General features: G+C 32.6%; 1 protein-coding gene across 1 annotated transcript in view; it reads right to left on the minus strand.

Annotated features, from left to right (window-relative positions):
- LOC145296932 (coiled-coil and C2 domain-containing protein 1-like) overlaps positions 1-24,613 on the minus strand; it is a 178,449-nt gene that overhangs the window by 148,961 nt on the left and 4,875 nt on the right. The window contains exons 2-4 of the mRNA XM_080143136.1: positions 4,038-4,185; positions 2,552-2,652; positions 1,432-1,695 (exon numbers count right to left, since the gene is read on the minus strand). Coding sequence (XP_079999262.1) covers positions 1,432-1,695; positions 2,552-2,652; positions 4,038-4,185 — 513 coding nt within the window. The remainder of the gene's footprint in view (positions 1-1,431; positions 1,696-2,551; positions 2,653-4,037; positions 4,186-24,613) is intronic.

The following is a 24,613-nucleotide window of genomic DNA, read 5'->3' on the forward strand; positions in this document are numbered from 1 at the left end:
TGAAGAAAAATTTTTTAATAGAATATATTTGTTTTTTCAAGTCAGTTTCTATTTAACCCATAGTTGTGACCCTAACAGGTACTACCACTCCGGGTCAGAGTGGATCTGGGAGCAATGGCAATTAAAGGGTGGCTCTACACTCCCCAGAGCCCGCAAGCTGGGGGCCTCACCATCGGATATAGTTTAAGGTCATATCCAGGACACAATATTGCAGGAGGAAAGATCTGGATACACATATTCATTATATCATTCATAAATAAAACTGAATATTTATTCCAAAACCTCCAAAGCAATACAACATCTTTTCAATGCAACTTCACAAACTCAACAGGTTCTAGAAAAGTTTAAAGATGCAATCCAACATATTTATAAAAAAAAAACGAATTCACAGGATTTTGAAGATCTATATTTGCTTTTATTGTCTAGAAGGATGTAGAAAAACGACAAGCAAATCTACATGAAGATGGCATGATATGATATATTCTTGAAGTTCCAGATCAACAAGGGAGTGATGAAACTATGTGAGAGACAGGTTTTGGAAAAAGACGCAACATGATGGATCATACCCTCATTGTTGTATAAGTGTTGAAATATTTTGTCATTGTTATTGTTGAAAATTGTTAAGAGATTGTTGAAATGTTATATTGTTGATAAATGTTATATTGGAAGCTATGGTGACGGCACCAAAATTGAGTTGTTATATTATAAACCCTTTTTAAGAATTCAAAACACAACAACCATTGGTGTAAGCAACAGTCCGTTTTTTATTTCTCCTGTTGTTCTTGCTTATGGTAGATAGAGAGAGAGAGTGGGGGAGCGACAGAGAATTATCATGGCGTCCACTCGGTTGACAATCAAATCTCCAACTGAAATCTTTTTCCTTCTGTCACTTTTTCCTGTCAATCTTTTCAAAACAACCACATAACCAGATTCCTTTCTGTTACATTTTTCATAACAATAACAAGGTTTGTTTATATTTGTGAGAAATATTGAAACAATTCCTGTTTAGCTTGTCAATTTGACATTTCATCCGCAGACGCGTGCCACATTTTAATTCATGAACATACATATATGTACTAGCATGTCAACCCGGCTTAGACCGGGTCATTCATGTAACATCATAACTCTTGCAGTCCTCACATTCTACAAATGATGTTTCTGAAAAAGGGGGAAGAATTGCTGCTTTCTGAGTCAGAATTTATTCATCTAATACTTATCGTTGGTCAATTTTTTTAACCTTAAAAGTAGTATTTTTTTGTTTTTAGCTCCTTACATAAAGTGGCCTCATGCTTTGTCTGGATTGATTTAAGAAAAAAAAAAAAACATTTGCAGAAATTTCAGGATGTGAAGAAAACATTTGATGCAGATGACAAAACAATTTTGCAGGTAAAAAAAAAAAAGAAAAAAAAAAAAAAAATGATCCGATCTCACCTTGATTCCTCTATTCAACCTCCTCTGTTTAGAGCTGTCACTAGCAGCGGAAGCATTTTCGTGAGCAGATCGATACATAGCCATGCGCTCCGTAAGCAAGGAGACCATATCTTTTGACGTTGCTGGTGGCTTCTGCGGGGTACTTAGCGTAGGCAAGGGCTGAAAAGAGGATCCTGGATCAGGTACAACACGGGCAGGGGCTGAAATCCTTGATGGAATTGGCGGCGGAGACGGTGAATCTCGAGTAAGATTTGACAATTCTAACTAAAATAAACAACATAGAAAATATATCAATAGATATGACAATCTAGCAAATAAAATTATCTTGATTAATTTGAAAAGTTGGACCCAAATAGTATTTAAGCTGACAAATCAAACTTTGATTTTGACTTGCCAATCTTATTTATAATATAATATACCTTACTAAAATTTATTTTTTAAATTACTTAGTCCAGTCATGACAATGGGTAATATAAAACATTCTTGGATAATCACCTGAAATTTAAAATCAGCTTATGCCAGTAATAAAAAAAAAAAAAAAAAAAAAAAATTAGTGCTTCTTTGTTATAATAGCAAAATTTGAAATAATGAATTTTAAGTAAAACCAATGGAACTTCATTAATTGTCATGTTGCAGTAATGAACATATCCAAAAATTACGAAAAACGATATGGTAAAAAAATTAATTATTAAAGAAAACAGTTTTCAAGAAAATTAGTGAAATTTGAGTTTTGCTAAATTGGCCCAAAATTTTCAAAAAATAATTACCTCCATTGTTATAATTCAAAGTCTCCAGTTTCTTTTTTCTTTTTTAGTAAAACTCAATTTTTGCTGATTTTTTTCGAGAATTATTTTTATTAATAGTTTTCTACCTCATCATTTTTCGTAATTTTTGGAAATGATCATTACTGTGACATGACAAGCAGACACCATTGGTTTAACTTTAAATTCAAATTTCACTATTATAACAAAGAAGTGCCAAAAAACTGATAAATTTTACTTTTTTCTTCATCTTTTAACAAAAACAACGATATCTTCCTTTTCTTTACCCCAGCAGTGAAAATCCAGAAATTTGCTGTTCAACTCATATTCTTATAAACAAACAAATGAATTTTACTTACCAACAAATCTGGGTCATCTGTATCAGAGAGGTCTTCATCAGTTGAAATGTCTCGTAAACTTTCAGCAGCCATTTTATTTATATCGTCGAAAGGTAACAAATCTGAAATGACAAATCCAAACAATCCATATAACAACAAATTTTTATCATGTCTTTGTCGATTGCAAGAAAAAGATTTTGATAGAGTGCCAAGAGAGGTCGTCTGGTGGCCTTTACATAAACTAGGGATAAGCAAGTGGTTGGTGAAGGTTATTCAAGCGATGTACCGAAATGCTTGAAATTGGGTTAGAATTAACAGCATATATAGTTACAGCTTTAATGTCAAAATAGGACTATGTCAGAAGTCTGTACTGAGTCCATTGCTTTTCATTTGTGTCTTTAAATTGTCCAGAGAATTCTGTATGAGTGGTCAAGAAGAGATACTGTATGCTGATTTAGCATTCACTTGTAAAACAATAGAAGGTCTACTTGGAAGAAGGCTATGGAAAGTAAAGGTTTGAAATTGAATGTTCCTTTTTACTTGCCTCCCCACAAGGGCAGAGTTAGACACAAGGTCAGTTTTTAATATGGGGAAAATCCAGCTCCCCAAAAAGGAGCACTCTAGATATGAACAAAAATAAAAATTGCCTCAATCTAGAAGAACTTCTCCTCCACTGATCAAGTCCAGAAAAGGCAAAGTGTGAATGTTACCAAGACCAAAGTGATGGTCAGTTGTCGTAGTGTGTGAAAGCTCCTCAAAAAGCGACTCATTGTCATAATGATATTATTAAGAAATTGACTTCCAAAGTAACCTATCTCTGACCAGGTCTTTATTTATCCCTCTTTCTCACAGCTTCATTTTATCACTTCCTCCTATGTTTTTCCTGCCCTTACCCTGTTAACTGAACTTGTTACCTTTTCTATATCTAATAATAATCCAAGAATGTAGAACTTTTCTACCCCAGTGCTACAAAGTCTTGGAGATTTGAAATAATCGCTACATTTTGTATCTTTCTGCATTCACAGATATACATTAAATTCATCAGGTAAAAAAGTATTTACAGACATTTTCTCGTATCTCTAGAAGAGGGTCGGTCACTCAGTCTGTCATGCTCGAGTTTGTAACAGCATTTTTATGGTTTAACATGCAGATTGAATGAACATCTCTTACGAATTAATCTATTTTGGTTGGTTTTGTTTTACGGCATATCAACCCTTTTCAGGTTATTTAATGCCGAATCCAAAGATTTTGAAGAAAAATTTTTTAATAGAATATATTTGTTGTTTTCAAGTCGGGTTCTAACAGGTACTACCACTCTGGGTCAGATTGGACCTGGGAGCAATGGCAATTAAAGGGTGGCTCCACACTCCCCAAAGCCCGCAAGCTGGGGCCTCACCACTGGATATAGTTTAAGGTCATATCCAAGACCTCTATTTTGGTTTCATTTAATCCTACTGCTTAAATAACAGTGAAAAACAAAAATGACGATCTATTGATAATTTCTTACTTTTTCTTCTTGATTTATCCTTTTTTCGTGGCAGATCCTCTCCTTGTAATGCTGCCAACTCAGCTTCCAGGTCTTCATCATTGATATCATCATCGTCATCATCGTACAGCATGGATTCAAATTCATTCATATTCATTCCAATTCCGAACTGAAAAAGAAAAAAGGAAAAGAAAAATTTTAAAGAAAAAAAACTTACAGAGCAACAATTTTATTTATACCTTTTTTATATAAATAAAACAGTAAATGTAATGTGTGTATCTGTGTGAAAATATTTAACTTATAAACTCTTAAACTACTGGTCATATAACACTAAAATTAACAGGGATGCCCTTTTCTCTTCCCTGCAACCTCTCTCCCACAGAAGAGATGTTGCGGGCCCATCTTTGTTTTATCGCTATTTCCATGGCAAGTGCTCGTCCGAGCTTCAATCTCTGGTCTCCCCCTCGCCAAACTTTCACAATAAACACCCATCTAGCTGAAACCACTGTCAATAATTTTCTCCACTCTTTATCTGTGCCTAAATCAAAACGTAGATTCGATGAACAAAGCTTCTTTCTTAGAAGTGCACGCCTGTGGAACTCTCTTCCGTTTGCCTGTTTCCCACCTGACTACAACTTGGATGTCTTCAAGTCCAACATAAACAAATTCCTGATGAATCGCCCTCTTAAGTAAGACACTTTATCAAATCTCCAATACTAACGATTACAACAATATTATCCCATTGATTACTGTACACGCAAAAACCCTTATGTCCAAGTGGCTTCCAGGCCTTGATAAGTGGTAACCTCCATGCAAAAAAAAAAAAAGAAAAAAAAGTAATCATACACCAAGGATGGTTTATAACGAATAAAATCTTTGTTTGGATGGATGAATAACGCATACAAAAATATGTCGATAAGTTGAAATGCAAAAATGTTCATTTCAACTTGTTGACATATTTCTATTACTTTTGTGCATGCGCAAATTCATTCATAGCTTGAAATGTTTTAACTTTAAATCTTTCTTATCTATCTGTCAATAACTCAAACAATAGGGAACATGGCTTGAGCGCTAAAAGTTTTGATTTTGATTCTAGCTGATGGCACCCACATAACTCATTTTTTTAACTTTTAAAACCAGTACTATATATTAGGTACAACATAATATTCAATAGAGAATTGGCTCTCAAATAATGAATATGAAATCTGCATTAATTAAGATACATTTAAGCATATTTTACGACCAAGTAAGGCTGGGCATACCCCATTACTTATGTAATAAAATCATTAAGAAAGAGTAATAATAGTAAATTAATACCCTCTCCCTTATATAAAAAAAAATAAGGCTGTACTGTCGTCATCAACTGGCACCACACCAAATAATCATGAAAGGTTAAGGTAGATGGAATGACAAAGTAAAGCACTAACCAGACCTCCACTGGATGAGTGCAAAGAGGACTGGGACCTTGAGGAGGCTTATTGCCACCCAAATTCCAGTGAAAATGAGAAATCAATGGTAAATGGCTGTTACAATAATGCAAATTCATTTGCAAAAGTTATTGAAAGAGGTGGAGAGCACTGGAAATCTGGGGAGACTTGTTGTCACCTAGACTCCAGAGAACACCACAGAGAGAAATCTTTGATGGTGGCCAGTGTGAAAACTCCTAGCGAGTACAAATAATACCATTAAAGTTCAGGTTTCATTTTGGAGGTATTTAATCCTCTCATCTTTTGGAGGTATTTAATCATCTCATCTTTTGGAGGTATTTAATCCTCTCATCTTTTGGAGGTATTTAATCTCATCTTTTGGAGGTATTTAATCATCTCATCTTTACCCAAGCAACCAAAACCAGATTTATCTGTCACAGGGACGAGAGTTCAAATGTGATATGCATGGGTATACATGGATACAAAAGTGGGAGCGACAACATGATGACATAAAATATTGTATATTTCGACGTATAAGGCGACTGTCAGACAAGACGAGGTACAAGACTGGAGCAAATTTTAATAAATTTATCATATATCGGTTGTATGTATAAAACTGCTAAATCACAAAACCATTTTTGTTTAGTCTAGGCTAGAGATTGCAACACCCGGTATCTTATGAAATATTGTTTTTTTTTTTAAAAGATGATTTTTTAACTTTAAGGGTAGTCTTATATGCCGAAATATATGGTACTTGAATTTTTTCTTTTAATCAACAAGTCTGCTAAGAACAATTTTTGTTAAGGAGCAAACAAGACATTAAATAAAATCAAGGTCTTAAAAGCTGTTAATAGTTAAAGCCCCTCTCCCATTCTCTGCTTTAGCACATATACTCCAAAATTAAGAACAATATATATATATATATTAAAATAGTCCAAATTTAAATATTCATGCCGTATTTTAAAGCAAATATACGAAAATATGGCCCATATAAATTTCTTTAACACAAATGGTAGACATGTTAAAACATGAGGGGGGTGATAATTCACTGCCTGATGTAGTTTTTAACTGAAAGAAAAATAGGAATAGGTCAAGATACGTACGAATTTTGTATTTTTCAATTATATCTGATGAGATGTAAAAATATGAATATTTTTAAATGATATAAAATTTAAAATTGTCTGATTTATGCCGAAACAATTGTAATATCCGAAAAAATACAAATATGAAATTATTCCTTCTTGTTTTTTTTGGTTTTGCGAGTATATATTTGGATACACCTAAGGTTTTAAAAGGTATCAATTGTTAAGCTCCTCCCTCTTCCCTATGTATACCCAAAAATTAAGAAAAAACAATATTTTGGATGCACATGTATTTAGAAGTAGAGATAGAGAAGCTGTGTGAACAATGTATAAGTAATCATCACTTATTTTTATTGTGATGTTCTGGGAGTGCATGCAACTGCTACCAGAAAACACGTCTGATGGGTGCAATATCAGGGTTTGTAAAAACCATGTAAAAATGGCCGAACCATCTCAAATGGCCTTGAAAAACATGCCAGAAAGAGAGCAAGGTCTTGTTCTAAATTTTGTTAAATGCAAGATTTTTTTTTTTAACTTCTAGACAGGAGATAACTATTTCTATTACTTTTACGTATGCGCAAATCCATTCATAGTTTGAAGTTGTTTAATTTTAAATTTTTCTAATTTATCTGTCAATAGTTCAAACAATAGGGAACACAGCTGAAGCGCTAAATGTTTTGGTTTAAATTCTAGCAAAGTCATTTCTTTTTTAATCTTTTGAAATCATTACTATATATTAAGTACAATATTCAATAGAGAATTAGCTCTGTAATAATAGATATGAAATATGTACAAATTAAAATATATTTAAGCGTATTTGACAACCAGGCAAAGCCAGGTGCCCCCTGCTAGTTATGTATAAGGGAACTTATTGCCACTCAAATCCCAGCAAAGACCAATAGCTGCTGCCAACAAGAAATGAATGGCAAGCAGCTGTTGCGATAATGCAAATTTATTTGCAAATATTATCGAAAGAGGTGGAGAGTACTGGAAACCTGGGGAGACTTGTCATTCAGCTTCCAGGGAACACCACAGGCTGTTTTCAGGGAAAGATCTTTGAAGACCTGTATGAAAGTTCCTTGTGAGCCAATAATATTAGAGAGCAAGACCTCATTCTAAATTCTGCACATTTTGTTAAATGCAAGTTTTTTTTTCATTCCTAAACAGACGATAACTATAACAAATCTGCATTCAGCAAGAGTATAATACACCAAATCGTCATATTGAATGGATAAAGCTTCTTTCAACTCAAAAATTTTTTTCTAGTTTTATACCATATGTACATATAGAACTGCACGCCTGTGGAACTCGCTTCCGCTTGCCTGCTTCCCAGCTGACTACAACTTGGTAGTCTTCAAGTCTAACATAAACAAATTATTCATGAACCGCCCCCTTAAGTAATCCAATTGACCAAATTTCCATTACTAATGATTACTATGATATTATCCCATTGATTATTGTACACTCAATAACCCTTATCCTCGAGTGGCCTCCGGGCCTTGATAAGTGGTGACTTCTATGTAAAAAAAAAAAAAAAAAAAAAAAAAAAGTCTATATGTTTTTTTTGTTTTTTTTTTCCTTGATATTTGTAATTTTTTTTTTTTTTTTTTTTTTTTTTGGGGGGGGGGTACTGTCATTTGATCCCAAACAAGACACAGTGCCACTTTGTCGTAAGAGGCCACTATTTGGGAGATATCTATTCACATATTTATAACAGTACATGCTGTAGTATATTGCATTAGTGTTTTGCTCATGTTTTTTTGTTTGTTTTTTGTTTTTTTGCATGTTTTATCGGGATATTCAATTTTTTTTTTCGTGTTCTATTTTAAGCATAACCATTTGAGCCAATGAATAATCAATAAAGTTGAGATTAGTAATACTTTATAGGCAAGTCCCATCACCGTGCAATAGTTTACATTTTGTTTAATGATTTTAAATGTCTAATAGATAGAATTAAGTTAACTGCATTTTCAGCTTCAAACCTAAACAGTTTCCATTCGAAAATATTAATATTTTATTTTGAATAGCTATTTCTTTTTATTTAGTGTTTGTAAATGTTAAAAAATTTTTATAAAATTTCTTTGCAAATACAATTATACCTGCTCAGAATATTTTTGTCAGAAATAATATCTTTTTTTCTCCAGCTAATGTCAGTAATTATAGATAGAAACCATGTTTTCTATCAGCAAGAAATTTCATTATTACAGTAGAACCCTGGGATACAGTGGCTCTAGGATACATTTTTTTCAGGTTACAATATGGAATACAATGTTTTTTTTTCGGCCCCTGGTTGCAGCATTTGCTCCACCTTAGTGTTATTTATAATGTTATTTGATTGTATACATATGTATTATATACTGTACTGTGTTTTTTTTGTTTTTTTTACATGGTGGTCATCACTTATCAAGGCCCGGAAGCCACTCGGGGACGAAGGTTATTGCGTGTACAGTAATCAATGGGATAGTATCGTAGTAATCGTTAGTATTAGAGATTTGATAGTGTCTTACTTAAAGGGGCGATTCATCAGGAATTTGTTTATGTTGGACTTGAAAACATCCAAGTTGTAGTCGGGTGGGAAACAGGCAAACGGAAAAGAGTTCCACAGGCGTGCACGTCTAAGAAAGAAGCTTTGTTCATGGAATCTACATTTTGATTTAGGCACAGATAAAGAGTGGGGAAAATTACTGACAGTGGTTTCAGCTAGATGGGTGTTTTTTGTGAAAGATTGGCGAGGGGGGATCAGGGATTGGAGCTCGGATGAGCACTTGCCATGGAAATAATAATAAAACAAAGACAGGCTCGCAACGTCTCTTCTGCAGGAGAGAGGTTGCAGGGAAGAGAAAAGGGCATCCCCCACTAAGCCACAAAGTCTATTTTGTACTCTGTCAAGGCAGGATAGGCTGTTTTTAGCAGCTCCAGCCCAGATGTGGCAGCAGTACTCTATCCTTGGACGTACTTGGCTTTTATACAGATAGAGAATTGCATCATTAGTGAGATATCTTCTGGAGCAGTAGAAGAATCCCACCATTTTCCCAGCGACCTGGGCAACAGACTTGATGTACGCATTCCATTTCAAATCAGGAGTAAAGGTCAAACCCAAAAGCTGTATTTTGTTACTAATTTTTAATGCTATATCCCAGAGTTCTACTGCACCTCTGCAATATATATGGATAGATAGATAGGTTGGGTTTCCTTGGCAATGAATCAAAGGGGAGATAAATGTAAGTATTTTCCATAGTACATATACAGTAGAGCCCCAGGATACGGTGTCTCTGGGATACGTTTTTTTCAAGTTACGATGTGGAATACAATGTTTTTCTGGCCCCTAGTTACAGTATTTGCCCTGCCTTACGATGTTATTTTATTTGAATAAATACATGTGTATTATATACTGTATTTTGTTACTAATTTTTAATGCAGTATCCTGGGGTTCTGTTTTACAGAATAATAATAGCAACAATTTTTTTTTTGTTTAATAATACTGTTATGTAAAGAAATTGATTATATTTGAAAACTTAAATTATAATGTTGAAAAAAGGTCACGACATCATTTGTAAACGGTGTTTTCATTCCTAAGCATAACTTAAATAATGTAAGGGAGATAATTCATATTTTAAATTGAATAAGAAGAGTTAACTAGCTTACAAATAAAATTGGACTTCTATTTCTGTATCTTTCTGTATGAATTTATAAATCTTCTATCTATCTATCTTCTATATATATAAAAGCGAAAATGTGTGTATGTATGTTCGCTTTTGTGTATGTCTACAAAAGGCTTCTTTCAGAGAAGCGGTCGCTCGGTTCACAACTTAAAACTTTTTATATCATCTATAAATTGTAATATCTCAGAGTTAACTACGGAGCTCGCCTGTCTATTTAATTTTATTGATTTTCAAACGTTAATTATTCAACATGTTCTGATCGGCACGCGTTACATTCGGTTTTCGGTATAAAAAAAAGCAAAACTTGACTAATTACTGGCCGAAAGCCACGTTTGGTCGATGTCGACTTTATCATATCAGATGGTAGCTTTCATTTCGAGACAAAACACTCCCCCTAATAAACAGGGAGCGGGTTTTTAAAAACAAACAAACCGATTTATTGACCTCATATAAAACTGTCCCGCAGAAAATGCTAACTGCTGAATAGCTATCGCCGTCACATCAATAACTCGTCAAAAACGTGCACCTGTTTTTTTTTTCACACTTTACTATTTTCCAACTGCGCGTATAGGCTTCGTTTTTTTTTTTAACTTGTAAAAAACGAGCACCTGTTTTTTTTTCACATTTTATTATGCGCGTCAAGGCTTCGTTTTTTTTTCACATTTTATTATGCGCGTCAAGGCTTCGTTTTTTTTTCACATTTTATTATGCGCGTCAAGGCTTCGTTTTTTTTTCACATTTTATTATGCGCGTCAAGGCTTCGTTTTTTTTCACACACACCTACAAACACCCGGGCAACGTCGGGTACCCTTCGCTAGTGAGTAAATAAAAAGGATACTGCGTTTAGGGCAACATCCAGTAAGTATTGCTCATGTTAAGACGTTTATTTTTCATATTATTTTATTGTTTACTCATTAAAAATTCTCATAAAAGTCATCAGTGATCACTCACTGACAACAACCGGTGATATTCCATGGAGTTTGAGTGACAAATTTCCCCAAATTTCCAGTAATATCCGCTTCTATCAATAATCATTACAAATCATTTTGCATTCTCGCAACAGCCGTTTACCAGTGATTTAGTCCTGACTAACCAGGGAGCGCCTGGTCTTGCAAGGTCATAAAATATGCTTAAATATATTTTAATTCATAAAGATTTCGCATTTATTATTACAAAGCCAATTCTCTATTGAATATTATATTGTACCTAATATATAGTAATGATTTCAAAAGTATTAAAAAAAATACCTTGGGTGCCATCAGCTAGAATTGAAACTAAAACATTTTGCACTCCAGCTGTATCTCCTACCGATGTAGCTACCGAGAGATAAACAAGATTTAATATTAAACGACTTGAAGAAATTAATTAAATTTGGGCATGTGCAAAAAGTAAAAATATGTCCGCAAGTTGAAATTAACATTTCGTATTTCAACTTTCCGATATATATCTGTACGCATTATTCATCCATCCAAACAAAGATTTTACTCGTTATAAACTATCGTTGGTGTATAATTACTATTTCCTGTTAATTTCCAGTGCTATGTGACCAGTAGTTTAAGAGTTTATCGGTTAAATATTTACAGACAAACATGATGATGATTGCAATGTCTTGTCAAACGAGTGCCACTCCCTCAGTCACTGAAAGTCCATGTGCCCGAAGATGACTTTAGTTCTGCCAATGACTTGCACACTCAAGCAGACATGACACTGAAGACGGTCATTGATATATAGACATACATACAGATACACATACATCTGTTTTATTTATATAGATAGTGTCCATTGGTTTTCTGAAATGTGTATGGCAAATAAACTTCCCCAGGACTCCAGTACTTTCTGTGTCCTTCCACTGAAGGTCGAAAAGATTTTTTTCCTCTTTGCATCCTCCTTGACCCCTTCATGACTATTTTTTTACAGCATCAACAGATGTCATGGCTAATACATGTGTATTTTTTTTTTTTTTTAGAAAGGAGGGGGAGGATCTTCAGCTTCGTTTGTTTCATGCAATTTTCTTTGTGTATTATTATTTAATTCCAAATCCAGGTCACGAAATCTCAATCAATTTGCATTCACCGGTTGATTGCCCAAATCATCAAAAAAGATAATTGCGCGTTCAAGAAGGAGAGGAGGAGGATACAATCATTGCAATAGACCAACAGTCAACCAATCAGAAAGCAAAATATACAGACAAGACCAATATCTATTTTAATAAAAGATTACACAAAAGATTTATTGATTCCTATAACATAGATGAAACTAGCTTCATAAGAAAGCAAAAAAATTATAAGCAAAGTGATTTCTCTATCTATATAAAAGCCAAGTACGTCCAAGAATAGAATACTGTTGCCATATCTGGGCAGGAGCTGCTAAAAACAGCCTATCCTGCCTTGACAGAGTACAAAATAGACTTTGTGGCTTAGTGGGGGATGCCCTTTTCTTTACCCAGCAACCTCTCTCCCACAGAAGAGACGTTGTGAGCCTATCCTTGTTTTATCGTTATTTCCATGGCAGGTGCTCGTCTGAACTCCAATCTCTGGTCCCCCCTCGCCAATCTTTCACGAAAAACACCCGTCTAGCTGAATCCACTGTGAAAAATTTCCCCCACTCTATATCTGTGCCTAAATCAAAACGCGGATTCCATGAACAAAGCTTCTTTCTTAGAAGTGCACGCCTGTGGAACTCTGTTCCGTCTGCCTGCTTCCCTCCAGACTACAACTTGGATGTCTTCAAGTCCAATGTTAACAAATTCCTAATGAACCGTTCCCTTAATTAAACACTTCATCAAATCTCCACACTAACGTAATGTACTTGCAATAACCCTTATCCCTGAGTGGCTTCCGGGCCTTGATAAGTGGTGATCACTGTAAAAAAAAAAAAAAAAAAAAAAAAAGATACAGCACCATTTCCCCATCCTTCTCCCACAGTTCTGCTCTAAAGTTTTGATTTTTCAAATTTTATTAAAAAAAAAAAAAAAAAAACTAGCTATACCTACTTGGCGTTGTCCAGGATTTATTAATTACACATTTTTAAATAATTTTCCATTAAAAGTGAAATGTAAAAGCTAGGCAAGTTGTACATGTAAAAAACGACGCACACACATATACTGAAACGTACAAAGTGATCACAAAATGTTATCAATGTAGACATGGCAGATATGTTTAGTAATAACTTGAAAAATATAAGGAAGAGGAGTCATATTTTAAGCTGTAAAGATTTATTTTCCAAAGCTAAGCGTAATATGGGCTATACTTAGTTTTGTAAAAAGAGGGTAGGATGAAAATTCTGATTTTTATGAAATTTTAATATTGTGCATCAATTATTAAATATTCTCTGAATTTAAGTTTATTTGAGCTATTTCATGAGGTCTTTAAGGACATAATATGAATACAACCTCCCATTTATAAATTAAAATTTTTGCATTGAATTTGATCCAGCTATTTAAGATTCTATGAAATGTCAATTTTTTTAAAAACACTAAATTTTTAGACATTTTCTACAATTAAAATCATATAATGGATTTTAATCAAAGTTGAAATAAGGATTTTTGGTATAAGGTTTAGTATCATTATATCTTGATTTTCCATAGGAGACAGAAAAGGAATTGTTTTAGGAATTCGTTTTACCTGCCCTGGGATAGGTATTCTAAATATAAATAAACTAGTGTACAGCCTTTGTTAAAAATTGTCTTTCACCAATATTCATATTAATATTCATGTAATATGTCTAAATTGATGCGAAGTTAAAAAACATAAACTCCAAAGTTTAAAAAACAGAAAAGAAAAACAGCAGTCGGTGTAGAAAATGATTGGTTGGTTGTTTTTGTTTTACGGCATATCAACCCTTTTCGGGTTATTTAATGCCGAATCCAAAGATTTTGAAGAAAATTTTTTTAATAGAATATATTTATTGTTTTCACGGTTTCTATTTAACCCATAGTTGGGACCCTAACAGGTACTACCACTCCGGGTCAGAGTGGACCTGGGAGCAATGGTAATTAAAGGGTGGCTCCACACTCCCCAAAGCCCACAAGCTGGGGCCTCACCACTGGATGTAGTTTAAGGTCATATCCAGGACCCCCATTGAGGGACTTTTACCCTCTGCAGGGGGGCAGTCGGCGTATTCTAATGCCCCACCGACAGGGCCCGTGTAGAAAATGAAAAAAGAAAACGTTTCATTATGGGAATAGAATGAAGGCAAAAGATTTGCACTTTGCTTTCTCAGTTCTTCTAGCAGTTTATCTTGACTTTTTAGCTAGAAGTGTAGTATCTGTTCTGGTATTGTATTTCATCTATGTTCTCGATCAGTGGAAGAGAAATCCTTTGAGACTGGATAATTTTTTTTATTTTTGCCCTAATCCAGAGTGACCCTTGTGAGTGTGTGTTATAGTTGGGGGTATTCCCCCCACATCAAAAAGTGACTGTGTTTCAATCTGCCCTCACAGCAAGGCAAGTAGATAAAAAATCTGTGTAATGAGATGGAGATATATATATATATTATATATATATATATATATATATATATATATATATATAAGTCCTTGCATGAAAGCACATGACACAAAATGTTTTATGCCTATCTAATCTAATAGGCACTTTCGCTTGCGAAGACAATAATTGTCTGTTTCTTAAATTTCTCCTGTTTTGGGATATTTTAAAATTTTATCTTGCTTTTTCTCACTATGTACTGAATATTTTTTTATGAAACATGTATAAAATATATTTATTTCCTTCTAAATATTTTTTCTTTTTAGAGGATTTAAAAATATTGCAACTAAAGAAAGTTATTTACAAATTTTTGTTTTAAAATTCTAAGATTTTTTTTATTTTTAAAACATTATAAACAATGGTGATAAACTGAGGTGCAAGAGACACTAAATATTATTTCTATTATTAACACATTTCAGGTGAAAACATTACATATTTATGTGCCATCTCAAAATTAGTATAACTTCCAAAAAAATATGGGAAATGTATCAATAGATGACTAATTACAAGAAAAACATAAAAAATTTCATAATATGAGGTTTGGTAAAGAAAAAGAAAATACAAAAAAATTGATAAATCGAGAAAAAATATTGATTTTTATGAAAATTGACTGAATAGATTTTCTGGGTTAAAGCATTCTTCAAATGATTCAATCAATAAGTATTTAACAATCCTCAATAGAATACAATTGAAAAAACATTTTTCTTGTTTTATTTTTATCCTACTTTCTCAGTGAAATATTTATTTTAGAGATCACAAAAGGTTACAAATATGGGAGAGAACTTGAATGCCTACTAGACACTATCCTCGAGTGTCTAAGGTCTCTCTATACAGGGGTTTGTCAGAACAATCTGGCATGAGGATATTTTTTCCATAGAAGTAAATCCTGACCAAATATTCAAAATCACATTTCGTATTCGCAGCCCAAATAAGATCTCCTCACTATGGCTAACTCACATTAGCTTTTCCGAGGAATGGTGCACCTTCTCCAAGTGATATTACCTCAAGTAATAGCACAAAGCTGGATACTCCACCAGACTAGATAAATCCTTGTCCTGGAATCCAGTAAGACCACGAGACCAACATGAAAGATATACTACAACATATAAAAATGGTTAATTGGGGAGAGGTAAATTATGTTCTCAATTTCTTTACTAACTCAGTGCTTGAGAGATAAAGAACTTTAATGGAACATTCGAATATCTATGCATCTCATATAGACTTCAAGTGTTAGCCTCAGGTCGTGGGACCCTTGATTTCTGAGAACTTCGACTGAAGTAAAATAAAACAAAAGGAAAGCTATATGAAAATAAAAGGGCATTTGCCTATTTATGTATGCGTTTGGCAAAAACTAAAATATATATAAATAAAGTTTTTAAAAATTACCTTTCATTAAGTTATATTGTCAGATCTTCAAAAATCAGATCCAAATAGTATTTAAGCTAACAAACCCAACTGTTTGTGACTAGCCAATTTTAATTTATTATTGCACCATGTTATTGGTCCTTTATTACAATTTTTTTTTTTTTTTTTTTTTTTTTTTTTAACTTCAAATTCTTTCAGACATACCTAAAGTAAAGAAATTATTAAAATTTATACCAAAAAAAAAAAAAAAAAAAATGTAATTCTGAATTTTTGAGACGAGATGTGAATGCTTGTGTTATGTTGATTAATCGGACTATTATTCTCATCTTGGGAGTTATTAGCACAACGTTTCGGTCGCTGCAACCTGCGGCCTTCTCCGGGTGTTGAAAACATGCTTCTCTTTCTCTGCTAAGGAAACCAGCCCCCTTTTCCTTAGTAAAGAAAAAGAAGCAGGTTCTCAACACCTGAAGAAGGTCGCAGGTTGCAGCGACCAAAACATTGTGCTAATAACATCAAAGATGAGAATAATAGTCCAATTAATCAACATAACAGAAGCAAAAAAATGTAATTAGCAAAATTTTAAAAGATTGAAAAACAAAAAAAGAGAAAAAGAAAAACGAGACCAATTGAAAAGCGGAAATTAATCTGACTAAACTATAGTTTAAATATATTTAACAAGTTCAAAACGAAATTAATACGCATGTTATTTTAATATAATTTGAAATAAAGTGTTTACTGATTTTGATGGAAAATTCTGTGTGAAATAGGTATGCATCCTGAAAACAAAGTATACATCAGTTGTCTTGTCTACATAAAAAACTGAAAATAGATTTTAAAAATTCACACTATTTGTAAAATGCAGTCAATTAGAAAAAACTATCAAATTAACATACATTTTGCAAGTGTTTATAGAATGGAAAAAATAATATAGTACTTTTTATTTCAAGCATATCCATCTCCATAATATTTTGATTGCAGAAATTCCCCTCTGGACAAATTGTAGGTTTGCAACAACAGATGCCACATACAAATTTATTATGTCTAGACTATTAGCCACCATCTTATGTAACTTTAGAACGCCATTTTAGACACATTTAGTCATAACATTTCATCCTAGAAGCAGCATCATTACAATTGTAACCATCTTTAGAGGAAGTACTTCCTATTTTTCCCTCTAAATATCTAAAATGTCACAATAATACCTACTTTTGCCTTCTGATTAAATTCCTGCATTCATTTTCCTACATTTTATGGAGTCAACAATATCTACACCAGTTTATATTTCCCCCTCTCTCTCACTTTTCATATTTCTTTTTATTAAAAAAAAAAAAAAAAAGAAATTACACGGCAATGCCGAAGAAAAAACAACAAAAAGAAAAGGCATTTTATGGCGTGAACATTATCTACAACAGTTTTTATTTCCTTTCTCACTTTTCAGATTTTGTTTTCTGCCAAAATAACAAAAAATAAAGCATTCTACGGCGTCAACATTATCTAAGCTAGTTTTTATTTCCTCTTTCTTTCACTCACTCGCTTTTTACATTTCTTTTTATGCAAAAAGAAATCACATTTTACGGCGTCAACACTATCTACAACAGTTTTTATTTATTCTCTCTTGCTTGCTTTGGACATTTCTTTTTATGCCAAAAAATAAATAAATAAATAAAGCAAACATTTTACAGTGTCAACATTTTCAACACCAGTTTTTATTTCCTCTTGCTCGCTTTGTACATTTCTTTTTATGCAAAAAAAAAAAAAAAAAAAAAAAACATTTCATGGCTTTACCACTACCTACAACAGTTTTTATTTCCTCTCTCTCTCTCTCTCTCTCTCTTTCACTTAATACATTTTTTCTTATGCTGAAAAAGAAAAGAAAACAAATATTTTACAGCGTCAACACTATCTAATTTTTATTTTATCTTCCTCTCTCTCTGCATATATTCTTCCCAACTCTTCTCTCTCACTCAAACTATTGTCTGTATTAATTAACTTATGGATATTTTTCTATAATAATAATAAAAAAAAAGTTTGCCACACTAATTCCTTCTTAAAAAAAAAAAACGAATATTATTCTTTTTTTTTGGGGGGGAGGGGGTCCATTTACACAAACTGAGCCACAGCAACACGTGGCTGAGTACGGCTAGCACATAATAATTTACAATATGTACAATTGTCAGTAACAAGTATTGGCAGTGAAAGTCGATTTCATTATTTATCTGTTATTTGAAAAATAAAATTCCAATCTAATTCATTGACTACATAATATATTTGGCATAGCATTTCCTTCAGTAACATACAAATCAATATATACATTGATAACTTGTTTGCTGCAAAATTGCATAACAATGAATGTAGTGTAAGTTAAACAACTTTTCTATTTCAAAAAACTGTATTTGCTTCTGGAAGCACAATTATATGAATGCAGTGCGTTGTCTTAATGCCATATTTTTTTAAACAAAAAAAGTAAAAGCATAATGCAGTTGAGTCATTTCTTCTTGATGAGTTCCAAGTTAATCATTGCTCGATTAAGCCACATGTTCACCAATATAAATCAGACACCAGCTTAACCTTTTTCTTGCTTTTAATTCCTGCAACCATCGAGGGTATCAATCGAGGGAATTAGTCAGCAAGGGAATATCACTTTTCAAAAAACGATCCAAACGAGGCAGGAAACAAATTTATATTTAAAGAATCAGCATTGGGAAATGTTAAAATTGGGGAAAACAAAAATAGAAAACAATAAAATTGTGATCAGATGTATTTACATCAAGTAACAGTCAAAATTATCCTAGTTTGGCAAATTTTAACTTTTTTTTTCTTCTGTGTATTTTAGAATGCTTTTTCAATTTTATTTTATTAGGAGTCATGCCAAACACTCGACTAGCTACAACCCTCACTCTCTATCTGTGCCTTAATCTAAACTCCACAAACAAAGCTTCTTTTCCAGAACTGCCCGCTTGTGGAACACTGTTCACTGGCTTGCTTCCTGGATGAATACAACATGGTAGCCTTCAACTCCAATGTAAACAAATTCTTGAGCCATCCCCCATAAATCAAGTTCTACCCAATTTACACCATTAGTGATTACCACACTGTCACCTTACATTCATTAACCCTTATCCTCAAGTGGCCTTCTGGCCTTGATAAGTGGTGACTTCAGAGTATAAAAAAAAGTAATAATAATTTATGTAACTGAAATAGGAATTGCTCATCTACTATGGTTACTGAGGACTGTTATCGATAAGATTTGCTACAACTAAAACTCTGGCAAAAAAGAAAAAAAAAAAAAAAAACATAATAGAAATAAAATTATCAAAATGCCTGCTCTGATATGTAGTTAACTACAAACTTGATTACAGTTGATAGTGGTCAGCCTGAAAAAAAAAAAAAACAGGCCAAGTTCACATCATGATATTTCAGAAATAAATTATAAGGTGTATTTATTTAGAAATTAACCAAATCCGAACAGTCTTATGACGTAAATAAAAGGGGGGGGGCAGGTAAACTTCCAACACTTCGCTCCTAACGTCATCAGCAGAAAAATTTATTTACTGGTGAAAATTTTTATAAAAAGTAAATTTATATATTTTAGACTTTAAAGTGAGAACCCACTTTACGACATACAAGTAACTTTAAATGATCCCCCAACTTTTTGATCACAAATATTGGCACAAGTCCAGAATTCAATCTAATTAAACAACCAAAAATACAGAAAAATCTTTGTTGTACGTACCCATCATGGAATGAAAATTTCATATTCCAAAAAACATGTAAATCGATCAAGTATTGCTTTATATAGAAAATTTAATTTTACGAGTTTTAGTGATTCATAATATTAAAACATTACAAGATTGATTTTAAAATCTCAGAAGTTTAAACTGAGTTATCTTTCTTCATTAAACATGACGGATCAAAGCAAAATGCCTCTTGTCTTCATAAAATTTGATTTTCTTAATTAAAAATTAACTATTTGATCAATTTATGTGATTTTTGAAATATGATGTTTCTGTTCCATCACAGATATGGACATTATAAAGAATTTTCTGTATTTTTATCTTTTAATTAAGTTGAATTCCGAATAAAAACTCAAATATTTATTAATTTTTAAGAATTCCTTTAATTAACCTCACCCCCCAAGTTCAAGGTAGCAATACGAAAAGAAAAGAAAATCTAAAATTAATTAATACAAAACCCTGTCGATTACTGTTTTTTTAAAATCATACCGTAATCAGACCTACGGACTAACACACTCGCTTACAGAATTACACCATGCGGACCAGGAAAAAGAGAAAAAAAAAAGGAAAAAAAAACAAAAACAAAAGACTTTCATTGACAAAATATCTGAATTAAACAAAAATTTGTTTATATAAAAAAATATGTTGTTTTTAGCCTTCCAAACGTATTCATTTATATATGTAATTCTTAATTTCGAAATCTAAACTATATTAGTAGTTTAGAAAGAAAACTAAACATCATTTAATTAAAAAATCTATGTGGTCAATGAGCTGGGTGATCATTTTACATGAAAATATAGTAAAGTGAAAATAAGGTTACTTTTCTACTACCTACCTAGATAAGAGCTTTTTGCGTTTCAACATGTTTTAAAGAGCTTCTACAAAGGTCATTTCAAAAGTAAAGCCTCCTATTTTTTTTTTTTTTTTTTTACTTTTTAACTAAAAAGTTGAAGAGCTACAAAGAAGAGAGTGGTTCCATTAAAACGAGCAACCTTTTTGTGCTCCAGAACTTATTTTTCTACATAGTCAACATTATTCTCAATACGCATTTGCCAATGATGACTATGCATGGGTGTCCATAGCATACTTTGTCATGCAAGAGCTATTCCAAAAGTAAATCCTTTTTTTTTTTTAATTAAAAAAGTTGAAGAGCTGCAAAGACGGGAGTGGTACTATAAAAATAAGCAACCTTTTGTGTGCCAAAATTTATTTTTCTACACAGTCACCAACATTCTTAATTTTGTATTGTTTTTGATAGAGCGAAGTAACCCCATACCTAAGCTCACTTGCGTCCAAGTGGCAATATGACTTATTAGGGATGAATGAGAGTAGTAAAAAAAAAAAAAATCCTAATGCAGTTTTGCCAGGAATTCAATGACGAATCTCTGCTTCTGACACACGTTCATGACAGGGGTTGCTTTCTTAGAGTCTCACACTGTCAATATCTGCAACAGAGAGTTAAACTTCCAAGTCAAGAATTCAAAAGTTCAGTTATCATAGCAAGGCAATTTGTAATCCCTTCTGATCTATTTGGGCGGAATAAAATAGGAGGCATTACTTTTGGAACGCCTCATATTTACATTTCATTGTTGCCTTCAGGGCCTTGTAAATTTGGCATCAGATTTAACTTGATAATCGCCATAAAAATCAAAAATTAAACAAAAATATAGCTACACAGATTGGTTGAAAATTTCATTTAAAACTGTGATGCAAGAGATATTGAATTATTGATGAACCAAATAGTTATAAAACTATAACAATTGTAATTGATGTAAATTTTTTTTTTTTTAAATATCTGTCTCTAAAATGATCGGATGCAAATGACGTCCAAAACTTCCGATCCTAAATAAGCATTTGCAAAGAATTTTAAATGATTTTTTAATGCTTTTGTATTTTTGGTAACGTGCTATTTTTAAATAGTTTTTTAAGGTTAAATTCAAGTTTCACAATATCTTTTTTTTATCAAATTGTTAGGTAGAAGCACAGAATAGTTACAAAACACCCTTTCCATGTTAAGAATGGCTCTCGAAATAATAACATTATTATTTCGGTACACTACCAAAAATACTATGATTTTTTTTTTAACAAATTTTTTTTTTTTTTAAATTCCTATCAAATTTCAAAGAGTTGCAAATTGTAATTGCATGGTCTTTTTCTTCACCAGGATTTTTCCATCACACGTGTCTCCAGTCTTGACTCTCATGAATGTCCTTTTATTTGTCCGAGATCGTCTTTACTGCATTCCACTTCCTATCTGTTCTGTTAGCGCCATTCCTCTTCTCAAATGCAGCCAAATATAACGTTATATAGTGAATGGATGGTTTGCAGGGTTGTTACCACATAGACTTAGGGTTAATACTAATGCTGTTAGTAACTGGGCTTAGAGTTAGTAATTCACTCTAACACTAACCACAAATTTATCATCCAATATCTAGCAACATGTCTTTATGTTATTTTGTTAGACACTGTCATGGAGATTGGGAATCAGTTTACATTAAATTTATTCTCACATTTTAAAAAAAATCTGTTTCATCTATCGATAATGTGAGGGCAAAGTTTATAATTTTACTTAAAAATAAAAATTAAAAAAAAAAAAAAGAAGACTGTTCCATTGTTGATGGTATATCCAGCAGTATTGATAATGCAATTCCATCCGTCAAGCTCCATCTTTATTTTTGATGACTTCAATGTTTATTATTGCACCTACACTAGAGATACAGCATTAAAAATTAGTAACAAAATACAGTATATAACACACATGTATATAATCAAATAACATTATAAATAACCCTGTAGGGCAGGGCAAATACCGAAGCCAGGGTCCGGAAAAACATTGTATTCCACATCGTAATCTCAAAAAAAAAAAAAAAAAAAAAAAAAAAAAGAAAACGTATTCTAGGGCCACCATATCCTGGGGTTTTACTGTATTTAACTGTTTAAATCTGTCTTTACTTTTCTCTATCCCATAACTTGTCCTGAATTGTGACTGTACCCCACAAGCTTTCCGATAAGGACCTTTATCAACCATCCTTAATTTTTTTTCAATTCTGTTCCCCCCTCAGATTCTAGTTCCCCTCTCCCAAGTTCTTCTGACCATGCTGTTGTTAAGGTTGATTCTTCAGTGAAGTCTTCTACTGATCATCACAGTCATAAGAAAAACGTTTAACAACAGGAATGCTAACTGAGATGTGCTTTGAAACTTTGTGATCTACCATGGGGTCGAAATTTTGGCATGTTTTCTAGTCATATTCATACGGAGGTTACGGATTGGCTTATTGTAGGAATTGACACATTCATTTCTTATCATAATCTCTTCCTCTTCCTCCTTGGTTTTTATCTGTTTGGGCTTCTGCTATTACCCATTTTAATCATTATTTTCATCGGTATCATAAAAATTATTCTGAAGATTCCAGGCAATTTTACAGAAGAACTAGCAATGCCTGCAACAGAGTAGTTTCTGGAACAAAGTCTAATTATTATCAAAGAATTTGTGATCATTTCATCTCAAAAGGTTGACTTTCATAATTTTTGGAAAATCTACAATAGTGTTGTTATAACAGTGTCAAGTCTGCTATTCCTTCTCTTTTTAATGGTCTTCAGGTCATTTCATCTTTTAAGGATAAGACTGATCTTTTTGCTCAGTTTTTTTGCTCACAATTCTCTAATTGATGATTCTGGTGCTGTTCTTCCTAACTTTCTTTTAAAAACTGATCACTTGCTTTATTTTGTAATTACCATTCCAAAGATGATGCTAGGGGTTTTTTCTGATCTTGACCAATCCCAAGCTTCCAGTCCTTTCAATTCAATTCCTGCTGTTATTTTCAAACATTGTACTCCTGAACTTTCTTCTATCCTATCAAAATTATTTAATCTCTGTTGGTCACATTCCTATTTCCTTTCTTGTTGGAAGGAGTACTCTGTTGCACCTATTTTTAAAAATGCTGGTGATCATTATTTTCTTTTCACATTTTTTTAAATATTTGTTACACCAAAAAAACGTATTTTGTTAATGACAACTACAAAATATGTCATACTTGGTAAGATATAGTTGGCAGATAGATTTTTTAAAAATATGTTGTTTTAAGCAAAACTATTACGTACTTAATTATGACGAAAATAGCAATATATTAAAAAATTATGAAAATTTATAGAGTAGAACAACTGCTATTGTATTTTTAATAAAAAAAAATCTATTCCTATAGGCTACAAATATTAACATGTAAACTAAAATATGTGTCCAGGGTTATGTCCCCTGTATGTGAACTCTTTACTGTCTACTTTATAACATCTAAGAAAAGTGTAATTTTTTACAATCTTATGTAAAATTATTTTTAACTATAAATAACCTTCCACTCGAATTTTCATAAGTTTTGGATATGTTACTATTTTCGGCATGACAAGTATGTAAAAATCAATCTGTTGACTATCTTAAGAACCTATTTATGTAGTAAATAGAAAGAAAAAAATCACTTGTACATTTATTTTAACATCCTCATGTAAATTTAGAAAGCTATTCTTAACAAGCAGGCTGTAGCAGGGAGCTAATTTTAATGCATTTCCTTTCCGCAGACAAAATTCTCCTAAAACCACCCCCTCCCTGACTTTCCTTTGTAGACAGACGCCACACTAGATGATCTTAAAATCACCCCATCTCAGGTGCATGCTATGATAAAAAATCTTGACACTTCAAAAGCATGTGGACCTGATCTCATCCCAGCTGTGCCATTAAAAAAATGCTCCGCCGAAGTAGCTCCAGTTCTCTCCAAACTTTACAACAAATACCTTAATGAATCTTGCTTTCCTGACTGCTGAAAAACTGCTTCTGTGGTACCAGTTTTCAAGA

This window comes from Euprymna scolopes, chromosome 17 (assembly GCF_053919585.1).
Source record: "Euprymna scolopes isolate OS-2025 chromosome 17, ASM5391958v1, whole genome shotgun sequence".
Classification (NCBI taxonomy): Eukaryota; Metazoa; Mollusca; class Cephalopoda; order Sepiida; family Sepiolidae; genus Euprymna; species Euprymna scolopes.